General features: G+C 45.3%; 1 protein-coding gene across 1 annotated transcript; it reads right to left on the bottom strand.

The window, feature by feature from the left end:
- synpo2a (synaptopodin 2a) lies at nucleotides 1-11581 on the bottom strand. The gene is made up of 3 exons (XM_083681323.1): nucleotides 11551-11581; nucleotides 6480-10240; nucleotides 1-1059 (listed from the first exon to the last, which is right to left on the bottom strand). Exons 2-3 carry the CDS (start codon nucleotides 10119-10121, stop codon nucleotides 496-498), a joined length of 4206 nt encoding a protein of 1401 aa, XP_083537449.1. The 5' UTR covers nucleotides 10122-10240; nucleotides 11551-11581; the 3' UTR covers nucleotides 1-495.
- Between the last annotated feature and the right edge of the window lie 1512 nt (nucleotides 11582-13093).

The following is a 13093-nucleotide window of genomic DNA, read 5'->3' as shown; positions in this document are numbered from 1 at the left end:
TTGCACTGTCAATCATTAATTGATTCTGTCCAGTAATGCTTGATGAAGTGAAAACTAAAATGTGACCATTTACTAGAAGAGGGCCATAATAGACAGTCCTCAATATGAAAACGTTTACAGGCTTCATGTGTACCACATTTCTAACTATTCAAAATATCATTGGAACAGTCTGGTCTCTTTACTCAGTGAGCGAATTTAACCTGTGGGCTTAAACACATTTCCTTCAAGTGGCCATATCTCTTAAATGAAACTGAATTGAAGTTCTAAAATGGAGCCTTTCTTGAGATCTCTCTTAAACAAACTATAAACATGGCAAATAACCCCTGACCTTCCTCAGACAGTCAGTGTGTTAGCCCACAGTTGGTAGTCTTTGTTGTCTTGATCTTGTTGTATAGTTGGTATGCTCGATAAAAAAAAAATATTTCTCTGCTTTCTCACCTGGACATTCTGTTCTTATTTGCAGTATTGGAGAAGAACACTTCTGACTGCCTCTACCTACTGTCTCCAGGTGGTGTTATGCACAGCTCTGTAGTGCGGCTGCTCCAGGGGCCTACTGTACTCAGAACTGGCCCCAAAGAGCCCGATGTTTACCTCTGTCATGGACCTCTGAGGCTGCCACTGTCTCGGCAGGGACCTGTACCCAGCAGGACTGGCAGGGGCAGAGGCTGTGCTTTTGGTTGGGGAAAGAAATTGTGGCATAGGGGCCCGGCTTTGGCCTTGGCTCTCTCTCCATCCCTTAGTCTTCTGCAGAGGCTCGTAGGACACCCTGGCCTTCCACTCAGCTGGGGGCTCGGGGAGTAGTTTGCGCTGGGCGGCCAAACGAACATTGGAGGCGATGGACTGCTGGAGGTTCTGGATGGCGAAGGCCTCGTCAACCAGGCCAAGGGGGTGGCGGGACGCAGCCTCCCAGGGGGTGGTGGGCTTGTGGCCCATTTCCAGCCAGGACATCTGCCTCTCCAGGGGAGCAGTGGAGGCCCAGGATGGGGGTTTGGGGGAGGAGGCAGACGCTCGCGATGGTACTCTAGCGGGTGGGGACAGTGAGTAGCTCCTGCCAAGCCCCTGAAAAGAAAGATTCAGACATGTTTACTTTTGCAAGAGGCTGTTTTTTATTTGTGTGACTATCCTTCCAGCAAAAAGAGTTCAACTTGTAAAATGGCTTTGGGAAAGTTACTCATTGAGGACCTATATATGATTAGGTATGTTCTTCCTTCTCTCTCAGTGACAGTAATGTGTTGAACTGTAAAATTTGACACTACAACTAAGATTTATTTATTTACTTCCTCATTAATTCCCATTAGCTGCCATCCAGGGGACCACAAGTCTTCCTGGTGTCAACATGTTTTCATGTTACATTTAAAAAAAGAAAAAGTAAATAATATTATTTCTAATATGATAATAATAATAAATAATAATAATAATTATAATAATAGTATCAAACATAGTATTTTTACATGAATAAAGCATTTATAGCTTGTGCAGTGATTCAAAATGGTCCACACAAACCCTGCAAATTCCCTTTTCGTATGTTGTTGAGTGAGTACCAAGAAACACTACATTGACTCATTACAGAGGACTCCAAGAGTCATAGCATGACCAGAAGTTGCAAGAAGTAAGGCCAGATGAGAGTGTACACAAGATAAAAGTCCTCCCTTGATTAAGACATTTTACTGCAATCAAAGGCCAAAACATGATAGAAGATGCCTACCCAAGCAGCTACTTCACCATATGTACAGACAGAGAGCTCCAACACTCTGCATGTCCTCTGATTTCTCAGAACAATTGGCTCATGAGAGTGGGTTTCCAAAGTCAGCTACATTTAGCTTGTTTAAATTGGATCTGCCTAGCTGTGTGGATTAGCGTCAACACTTTCAAGGTATCTCAATGAGTCGGGAAATCTCAGAGGGTCGTTATCTGGTCTCTCTTATTATATCAAAGACAAGGGCCTTTTAAGTCCCCAATCAGGATGCCTGCACATGCATAGGAGATGTGTGTTGAGTAGGCAATGTTGGCAGTGTCTCCTGAATGTTCCTATATTCTTGCTATAACTTCAGCCATATGGGAAGGAGTGTGCTGCCACCATCTGGTGAATAGGTGTAATAATTAACAACTGCTAATTGTATCAAAACAAGTGTGAATCATAAGACAGCATGCAAAAGAGTGTAGTCAATGGCAGCCAAAGAAAATTATTGTAGGAGTCAGTGTTTGCGGAATAAGTAGAATAGTGAGTCAAGTGTCTGGTAAGCTGTGAGTCTAGGAGCTGTCTACAAAGCATTGTGGTCCAGCTGCCATTGTATCCAGACAGGGACACATACGACTAGGCATAAGTAGATTAGTAGACAATTTAGGGTCATATTTTCATTCAGGAGCGATGTAAAAGAGGATTTGTCTACATTAATCCATATTGCCCTTACATCATTTATGTATGAAATGTATAAGATTAAGAGATGTTAAAAATGATTGTCTGACTGTGTAATCTAATATTGAATTTTTAGAAGTAATTTATTTATTTATTTGTTCTCAATATTATCTCACAATTATTACATTGAAAAGGTAAATAAAATATTAAAAGTAAGCATCATTATTTCAATACCAGAGAGTTTGATCGAATAGTATGCTTGTTACCTAATGTGAGTCATCTAAACCTGCATGTTACTACAAGTCTCAGTGACAGGTGAGGTAAGGACATGGTAACACACTGAAAGGGGCCTAAGCTCAGAACACTGTAGTATCCCAGGAAAGGCTGGGCATGTAGGTCTTTAGAGTGGGCGTCCCAGATGGCATTTTTTTTTTTAGAGGTTTTTGTCTGAGACAGATGTTTGACTCGCTCTGCATACGGTGCATCAGTGTTACGGGTCAGATTATCGAGATTTATGCATTTCAATCCCTGCGGCCGCTTAAAATAGACCTGACTGACCGGAATAGGAAGAGAGGGAGGAAAAGGGTGGGGCTTGACCCCATCACTGATTCTGATCCCTAGCAGGGCACTCTTGGGTATCTGCCAGGGATGTGGGGGCAGGGGGTATACAGTCAAACTTAGATGGGCACCGTGGAGTCTGGCTCTACTATGCCATGGGGGAGTCTACAATGCACATCACAGTCAGTTACCTAGCCTGTTGATTATGTTATGGCAGGTGTAAGAGATTCTGGCATGATAATCTCATTCCCAGACACTTCTGCTCAAATGCTCAGAAGGTCTGGTGGACCAACGGCAACCAACCTTGGCCTTAGTTTACAATACAAGGACCAGGAGAATCTGCCGGTCGCATAGCCATTCGTTTAATTGTCTTAATCTACCAACCAATCATCTCCCACAACACCTCCCCTCAGTGCTTGCGCAACACGTTACTGATTCAGAGCCAGGCCTCGCAGTCGTGTCATCCGCTGAAATCAAATAATGACAAATACTTTACTTAGTAAATTCAGCCCCACTAAGGCCAGTTTAGAGTTTTGGTTATTGCAGGCTGTGCACAATAGCCTGGGGAGGAGGTTATAGGTGTGGCAATGCCACAAACAGATTTGATCTTTTTGTGTTTTGGACCTGATCCTACGTCACTGGTTGTAAACACATGCAGTACATCATATCTGCTGGCCGTCTGCTGAAAACCGCTGACATGAGGATAGTTGGTAACAAACAGATGATGTGTAAATGATGTATGCATTTTTGGTCTTTTCTCATTTAATTCAATAACAAACCAAACAAGTTGTACATCAATGAATCAGACTCATTCATTGGCTGTATTCAGTCATATCTAAGTCTCTGGTTATGATTTTGGGCCTCCCAAAATTCAAGCAAAATTCTAAACTGCACTGTAATCTCATAATGTAAAAGGTAGAAGAACACCTGAATACATCTCTCTTAGTGTCTATAAAAATACATACATCTCTGTGAGATTGAGAAACAGGTGTAACCAACAGCACAGCACTACTCTAGTCAGGTCATTCAACTGGGGATCAAATTCCTCCAGATATAGCCTGTAGCTTTGGCCTTCCGTGGGCAGCAATTGATATTAAAACTCCCACTTAACAAATTACAACCCCTTTAAAATGGCTCTGAAACTGTGTGATGCAACAGGGTGGACAATTGGGTCACCGCTCGCTCATCCTCCACATGTATCTAATGAGGTCGCTCAAATTCAATGAGGTCGCCAGGCTACAAATATCCATGGAGTATCAGTGGGCATGCTTTCACAGTGTAAATGTGCTTTCTGAGCACTTAATTAAATTGTAGAGAACTCTAGAGTTTGGGTGGCGAACCTTACGGGTTGCTAAGCATAGTCAGCTGGCTCTCACAAGGCTTTCATAGACAGCTACTGTAGTTGTGGGCTATTATTGGTTATTATTGTTATTATTATTATTGGAAAGTGGTTGGCGCTTGACCATTACATTTACAATACTAAAACTCAGCTATAGTGTGAACAGTGGTACCTCCATTTTGACCACACAACAGCGTGTTGGGTATGACAATAAATATAAAAGCTTTTTAAAGGACCTTGGAGTAAATGCCAGACACTGTCACCTCTGTGGTAGTCACTTTCATATCAAAGTCACTTTCATATCACTGGGTGTAATAATAGAACATGTAATCTTATCAATTACTGAAAATGTGCTGTACAATTCCGAAATATAAACCTATAAATGTTCATCTCTAAAGAGGGTAGCAAAACAATATGTGACAGTATAGAGAAGATAGAAGACAACTTGGTGGAGAAGTGACATAACAGACTGCTGTCAGATGTGAGGAAAGGAAGGTAGAGTGGAACAGAGTGAGACACCGAATTGCATGCAAAAGTGACCAACCAAGGAAACCCAAACAGAAGAATAAAATACATTTAATGGCACTGCAGTGACAGGAAGTACACAATGAAGAGAAACACACAAAGGACAATGAAAAAGAAACATGAAGAAAGAAAGCATCCCTATGACAACATTATACCTTAACATGACAGGGTTCATTCTAACTCACTATGAATAACTCTTCTTTTGTGCTCTTATATGTTGTTGCATGTTTTCATTTTCGCAGTAAAGCTAAAGCAGGTGCAAAGAGACATAGAAAAATGTAAGATGCAAAGCTGAAACCAGGAATTTTTTGGGGGAAAATAGACAATATGTGAGCCATGGCCAGATAGCTAGTGAGTTGACTGCCATATGTGTAGATGAAATACAAGCCTATTAACCCTGGCACCTCTGGTCTCACTCTCACACACACACAAAATCTGTGATGTGGGACTGTTTAAATTTAGGCACGTAACATGACGCAACAGCTGGTCAAAGTTTAAAATAAAACCCAACCATTCATGTAGGGTCTTTGGAAGACACTGAAGGAAATTGTACAAGATCTACATCCGATATAGAGGAGTACATTTGTCCGAGTACATTCCACCTCCAAGAGATAAGGCCCTAATAAAAATATACTTATATGTATACTTACATTTATAAAATACAATACATTTCCTTTTTGAAATATAATATCAGAATTTGTTTGGCAAATTGAAGTTGCCAAGTTTTCTATATATCAATATATCAATAAAGTTCTAAATAATTTCACTATTCATACAAAACATACCTAGATATTTAAAACATAGCCAGACAGCTTGTACTCTCAACAGCTTGTACTCTTGTGTCTAAATATATATCCACTTAAAAGTCATGACACAATCATACACATAGTGTGTGGGGTTATCTTTCCATGTGTAAAACCTCACCAACACTGTTAATCAATACCCGATCAACTGATGATTTCTCTTCAGTCTAAACATTTGTCAGGCCAGTTTTGAGGGATACATATTGAAGATCTGATGCAATGCATGTTCTCAGATGTAACCATCCCTCACACAACTCCTAAATAGTCAGTAGCTCCGACATCTTTTTACCTTACTCATCCATCTTCTCTCATTTCTAAAAATACCTTTCTCTTTTCTTGATAACCTGTTCCTTTGGATTCTTCATTTCACCTGTTCCTTTGAGTTCTTGCATATTATCTGCACACTCATTCTGTAAATACTTTTTCATAAATTTTGAACACTGCTCATATGAATCAACTCTGATTCACGCCGCAAGTCCATGTGCATTATGTTGTATGAATATGAGTGCACATACTGTACATTTCTTGAAAAACGAACACCTTATTATTTTGGCTCAGGCAACTAATATACTGAGTTTATGTTCATGTAAATTGTATTTCAAATGCTATCTTTGAAAAGCTTTGCTTGAAAAACAAAGATGATATGTTTCATATATAGCAACACATAACAGGTGGAACACTCTATCCACATTGATCTTAAAGGATTGTACCATCATTTCATATAAAATACTGCATATTAACTATGACATTTAATAGATGGTTTAAAGCTTTTGATAAACTAAGAATATATTGCACATGCTTGTATTGTTATTAGATCTACCAATGTTGTTTCAAGCAAAGACCAAGCAAAGTCATGCTGTCAGAATCATTCTTTCTCCACAGCTGTTGGCTTCCACACCTGTGCTGAACTCTTTTTGGCCATGAACCTGGGCTTTGGAGCGGCTGTGGCACTGCCCCCAGAGATGGACTCAGGCTTTGATGCCACTGGGAAGCTGGGCACCACATAGGTGCTGGGAGGAGGTGGCTGGTAGGGGACTGTGGGTGCTACTTGGTAGGGAGGGCTATGGGCTGGTTGATATGGTGTTTGGGGGGCCTGTTGGTAGGGGGTGCTTGGAGCTTGGGGTTGGTAATGGGCTGGTGGGGCTTGTTGGTAAGGAGTGTTATATGCTTGCTGATATGGTGCACCAGGAACTTGCTGATAGGGATTGTTATGAACTGGAGGATATGCATTCACTGGAGCTTGGTGGTATGGACCATCATGCATTGCAGGTTGAGGGGGCATCCCGTAGGGCTGCTGGGGTAGTTGAGGCTGCTGGGGGTAGGGAGCATTCATTGGTCCAGCCGGCTGGACAGGGGCACCTTGCTCATATCTGATTGGTGGGTTTTGGTTTGGAGGGGCAGGTGCTGGTGCAGGAGCAATGGCAGGCTTTGGTGCGGGAGGTTTGGCCTCCACTGCAGGGCCATAAGTAAACAGGGAGGCATTGAGCTGATAGGGCTGATGTTTCATGACATCTATAACAGCCATGGGTTTGGGGGCAGGTTTAGCTTTCCCTTTCTCCTTGTTCTTGCCTTTAGATGCTGGGCTAGATGGAGGGGGTTGCTTTATGGCCGCTGGTGGATAAGAGGGGGAATGGATAGGATTGTATGACAATGGAGGTGGAGCTCGGCAGTTAGGGGAATATTTCCATGAATTTGGTAAGGAGGGAGCGGGTGATGTGGGTCTTGCCTTGTTTGTCTCGACAGTGGAAGAGTCCACAACAAATTTCTCCATACGAGACTGCCTCTTTGCGAACAATTCAGCTCCTTTCCCTCTGACAGCTGGCATCTCGAACGATGAGCCCACGCCTCCTGGACATAAGATGCTGGCCATTGGGTTGACAAGGGGCGGTGACTTTTCCCTAATGGTGTAGGAGTTCATTCGCTGTGGGGGAGGGGGAGGGGTAATGGAATGGGGAGCACTTTGTGGCGGATTCCATGGCTTTGGAGAAGGTTGAGGCACTCTGTCATTTTCGATGGGGGCCTGGGTATTCACTTGGGTTGGCTGTGGCTGCAGGGCCCAGGATGTTTGAGACTGTGCCTGAGCTAAGGCCCATGCATTCATCGGTTGCTGTGGTGGAGCCTGCTGATGAGTTGGCTGTTGCCAGTTTGGCTGTTGTGGGGACTGTGGTGGAGGTGGTTGAGCCCAAGATGGCTGTGGTTGGGCCTGATTCTGATCTGGGGTCCAGGCATTCATTGGGGGCTGTCCTTGCTCTGGAGGTTTCTGGACCCAAGGAGGCTGAGGCTGGGCCTGTGCAGGGGATGGAGCCCATGCAGTCATTTGGGGTTGGGGCTGAGCTGGTGGTTGTGGTTGAGCAGGTTGGACCCAAGGAGGCTGAGTTTGGGCCTGGCTCTGAGGTGATGTCCATGCATTCATTGGAGGCTGAGGCTGAGGTGATGATACCCAAGGTGGTTGAGGCTGGGCCTGGGTCTGGGGCTGGTGCCATCCCGGTTGTGGAGCCTGATGCTGAGGCTGTTGAACCCATGGGGGCTGTGGTTGGGACTCAATTTGAGGTTGTTGAACCCATGGGGATTGTGGTTGGGTCTCTGGCTGAGATAGTTGAACCCAAGGTGGTTGAGGCTGGGAATCAGTCTGATGTTGTTGAACCCAAGGTGGCTGGAATTGTGACTGTATTTGCTCTTGTGGTTGAGCCCATGGTGGCTGTGGCTTGGCTTGTTCTTGAGGCTGGGCCCAAGGTGGTTGTTGCAGTTGTGATTGGGCTGGAGCTGGTGCCCAAGCATTCATGGGTGGTTGAGGTGGAGGCTGAGGCTTGGGGGGCAGAGGGGTCACCCAAGGAAGCTGTTGGGGGGACTGACTTTGAGCTGGAGCCTGGGGCTGCTGTTGTTCTTGTGTTTGTGCTGGAGGTGGTGCCCAAGCATTCATGGGTGGTTGAGGCGGAGGCTGTGGCTTTGGGGGCAGAGGGGTTACCCAAGGGAGCTGTTGGGGGGACTGACTTTGAGCTGGAGCCTGGGGCTGCTGTTGTGTTTGCGCTGGAGCCCAGGAACTCACTGGAGGAGGCTCAGGCTGTGTATGAGGCTGAGGTGGATGACTAGGACCATTTCCTTCCCAAGTTGCCGGTGGTTGGGGCTGTTGTTGTGGTTGAGGCTCTGGTGGACTCCATGCACTGTGTTGTTCAGGAGAGGGGGGTTTGGCAGGAGCTTCCTGGGGAGCAGGGGCAAGAGGGGGGGAGGGCTCGGGGGCAGGTGTGGTGATTGGCTCCAGTTCCGGAGCAGGGGCGTACTCTGTGGTGGGGGCTACAGCAGGTGCAGGGATGCTATTTTCAGCATTTTGTGGCAACTCCTGGTTGGCCGCCTCAGGCTGAGGGGACCAAGGCGGAGAGTTGGGATTAATGGCAGGCTTGGGAGCCACTGGTGGAGGCATCTTATGCTTGACCCTCGGTGATTGGAGGAAGTTGCAGGCCTCAGCCCCCAAGCTAAGGTAGTCCTCCTCTGGCCCAGATTCGAAACCCAACTTTTTATCACTCCTGTTGAGGAGATTCAGAAGTGCTGGGTTGGGCGACACTTTCGGAGCCTCTTTGAATGAGAACATGGGCTTGGCAGTGTTCCTCTTTCTTGTGTCCTGTAAGATTCCTGTTTTGATCGCTGGCACTGAAATGCGCTCGTCACGTGAAGCGATCTGCTCCCCCTGGCCCATAGACTCTTGGTTGGTCCCACTCATTGTGGGATAGAAAGGGGCGGGTACTGAATTCTGCACCGTGAAGGGTTTGACGGTTTGATTGCAAATGGAACTTTGCATTTCATTACTTTGGTGATGGACTACACCATTCATATTAGCTGAGTACTGCTGGATGTGCTGCTGCTGCTGTTGGTACTCTTGTTGCTGCTCGTATAGTTGTTGTTGTTGTTGTTGTTGTAGTTGTTGGTATTGTTGCTGCTGCTGCTGATATTGTTGCTGCTGCTGACACTGCTGCTGGTATTGTTGCTGCTGCTGCTGATATTGCTGTTGTTGCTCATAGTACTGCTGCTCTTGATATTGCTGGTACTGTTGCTGCTGCACATTCACATCCATGTAGGCATGGTTGTCCGTGGTGGCCTGCATATATGAACGCTCCTCCATCTGCTGATAGGCTGCATGCTTCTCAGCCTCCTGCACCCCCTCTACGGGGATTCCCTGGCGCCTCAGCTCCTCATGCTCCGCAGTGATCTCATCCATCCTCTGGCGACACTGGGCAAACATCATAGCGCCCTTGCCCTTGGTGTCGGGCAAATGCTCCATCTCTTCTCGGTCGTTAAGCTTGCGCTCGATTTCAAGCAATCCTGTGTCCCAGTCAAAGGTCAGCACGCTTCCACTGCCCTGGGCATTAGTGAGAAAGTCCTCGTCGACCTCTGACTCACTGGTGGCCAATAGGGTGAATTCAACAGTGTGAGCCTCTTTTTCGTTCTCGTCTTCCTCCTCGTCGTCTTCCAACTCGGGTTCACTCTCTCCGGTGCCGTAGCTCACAAGCGTGTATTTCTTGGCCCTCTGCCGATGCCTCTTGAACATCAACACCCCCTTGTTGTTGGGGTTGGGTGTGGCAGCGGTCAGAAGGAGAGCAATGCGCTTACATTTAGACTTGGCCTCCTTCACCTGCTTATCGGAGAGACTTTCACTTCGCCTGAGTCCTGTGAGCAAGAGAGAGAGAGAGAGAGAGAGAGAGAGAGAGAGAGAGAGAGAGATGATCAGTGGGGGTAGGGAAGAGAGTGGAGGGATATTTCAAATGGTTACTCATGGCCTACTTCATTTTAAACTGCACATGAAGTTATGGGTATTAATAGCACGGGTAGAACTGAGACCACCACAAATCATTCCATTTGGATGAACATGCATTGGAAAAATAACATGGATTCCTCAAACATCTCTGATGTCTCAAATGCATCTCTATGCATATCTATTTTACCTCCAGTTTGAATTACTTTTATTAATGGTTCTTCATTTGATATACTGTTTGTAGCACCAGGTTACACAGCTTTCACTCAGTAAACTGAAATCCCACCCCTATTTCCAAAGATTGTTGAAATAGTTTTGGTAACACTTTAAATTAAGTTGCCCCTATACCTGCGTAACAATAATGTTCCTCTATTAAAATGTATTCACATATCTTACAACTTATAAAAGCTTAGGATATTCACATGATTGGCATTTTTAACAAATATAATAATAGAAAAATCCACAAAAGCCCCAAAATTAATATGTCCACTTTACAGCTAAAACATGTATGCAAATGCAAATGACAGATATGCCACATTTAGAAATTCATTAAAAAAAAAGTATCCTATGTCATGTAATCCTTTATATCTAAAATAGTTTTTTTTTATACAAGCATTAAACAAATTTCAAACAATCCATCTAATGACATGTAAAATACCCCATATATCCCAATATTCATAGACATATAATGAATACTTAATTCATTTGGGCATTCATTCAATACTGTCCTCGTCCAGACATTATATTTGGCTATCTAACCAATAGCCAAGCAAACTCCATCATCCCTCAAACCATATAGATCTGTCACAGACACCACAGATTTGATCATTAAATTAAACATCCTATGACAACAACGCATGAAGTAATTACCTAATTCTCGGACCCCATGTCTAATACATAATATTCTCCCTTGTTTGTTCGCTGATAATATCCAATATTAACACAGCTTTAGTAGCCTGTTCACCAAGTGCCCAAGAGCGGAGACAACAGCAGGGCAAAGAAAAGATTTAAAATAGACCAGCACCCAGAGCACCTTTACCAGTCCTTATCTGTAAGTTCACAAGCTCCCCACTTTAAGCCCTTCTGTCCTCTCGGATATGTCACATTTGCCAACACCTAAACCCCAAGCCGATGACAGACATCACACCACACACTCTTTAACCCTACAACACAAAGCAACGATAAAAAGAACCATCATTACATGTTTTATTCCTGTACGACTAACCTCAAGGTGGAGGAGACGGGAGGAGTGAGCAGGGGCTCGTTGTGCAGCACGGATAAGACACGCAATTTTGAAGGATCGGGTAACGGGCCAGTGCAGCACATGCTGGTGTCTGTCAAAGGGCCACTTCTGCAGGCATCATCAGCGTGCTGGTGTTTTATTTATGTCTTCTACACGCCTCAAAGTAATGCCCCTATCACCCTTGAAGCCATATTCTCATCAACCCTCTACAGACAGATAGAAGGAGACAATTTAAACTTCTCTAATTATTATTATTTTTTTATTATTATATTTGTTTTATCCTTCCCTTTTCCCTCTCTCTTTCTCTAACTATGTCCACTATACAATATGGTCACAATCCCATCGGCACTGCACTTGGATACTATTAACTGAATAGCATTATTCAGGCTTGAACAGGGCCTACAGTATCTGCTTCTATCCAAATGAAGCCCCTCCTCCCCCACAATTTTGAGGCAGCATTTTAGTGCACTACGGGCACCCATCTAAGGAATGCACACATGCTGTCCAGAGTGGACAAATGCAATATACAACAGTGCTACAATATATGTGTACAGAATCAGGTAGGTTACTTACTGGCGTGTTTGGCCCGGTGCTTGTTGGGTTTGCCAAGATCCCTCTCTGAGTCAGAGTCCCACTCTTCTGCTGGGGCGTCTCCCTCTGAAGGAATTCCAAAGGAGATGTTGAAGGAGGTGGGAGCTCCCTGGCTGTGCCCTCCTCTTTCTCTGTCCCCTGGGGATCCAACACTTGCCTCACGAACGCCCACCCCCTGGGTGCTCCTCCTTGCTACTGGGTGCTGCAGAGTGACCTCTACCTGGCCCAGCAGAGAGGAGGAGCTCAGTACTACCCCATGCTGACCAAGGGGCTCCCTGGCTGGGCGTGGGATGTAGAGGGAGTGGGTGGTAGTGTGGAGGACCTCAGTGGCCTCTCTTGTCTGGATTGCCCCCTCAATTCCAACTGCGCTGCCCAGAGAACTGCAGACGTTATCCTCTAGGCTGCGGTCAGAGAGGGACAATTGGAGCTCCACCATTGCTCCCAGAGAGAAGCTCCCCTGGGGTGCTGCTTGACCTCCAGGGCACTGGGGCTCTGGCTCACTTCGCTCCCCAGACCCGGGCACACAGAGCTGGGTGTGGACCATGCAAGTTCCCCCAGGACAGTCTTTGTCGCTCTCTGCCTCCCCAAAGTAGGCCTCATCCTGGGACTCTGATATGTAGAGATCCCTGGGGGGTTGGGAACTGCGAGGAGACAGGATGCAGAGGGTGGTGCTTTCCAAAGCCTCGCCAGAGGACGCTCTCTTGTCCAAGAACGTGTCGTCTGACTCAAAGTCCTGGGGGGCGAGGGAACAGCATCTGTATGGGGGGGGGGGGGGGGATTTCTTATGTTATTAGAAAAATACAGTGTAAACATAACTTTTACCTCTCTCCATATGCAGAATTCATCCAACAAATTGTATTTGTTTTGACACTGTCTCAGTTTCCTTATCCCCCTGTTATTGTAATATGTAATACAGTAGATACCATACAAAAAG

The sequence above is a fragment of the Argentina silus genome, assembly GCF_951799395.1.
Source record: "Argentina silus genome assembly, chromosome: 1".
Classification (NCBI taxonomy): domain Eukaryota; kingdom Metazoa; phylum Chordata; class Actinopteri; order Argentiniformes; family Argentinidae; genus Argentina; species Argentina silus.
The sequence above is the reverse complement of the archived record's forward strand: the minus strand, read 5'-3'. Positions and strand labels throughout refer to the sequence as shown.

What these genes read in the sequence shown, in the direction of transcription:
- synpo2a (XM_083681323.1), bottom strand. Translation starts at nt 10,121, where the DNA reads ATGTTCAAGAGGCATCGGCAGAGGGCCAAGAAATACACGCTTGTGAGC. An exon ending in CCAAAAAGAGTTCAGCACAG is followed by an intron (nt 1,060 to 6,479) that starts GTGTGGAAGCCA and finishes CTTTCTTTTCAG; the next exon opens with GGGCTTGGCAGGAGCTACTC.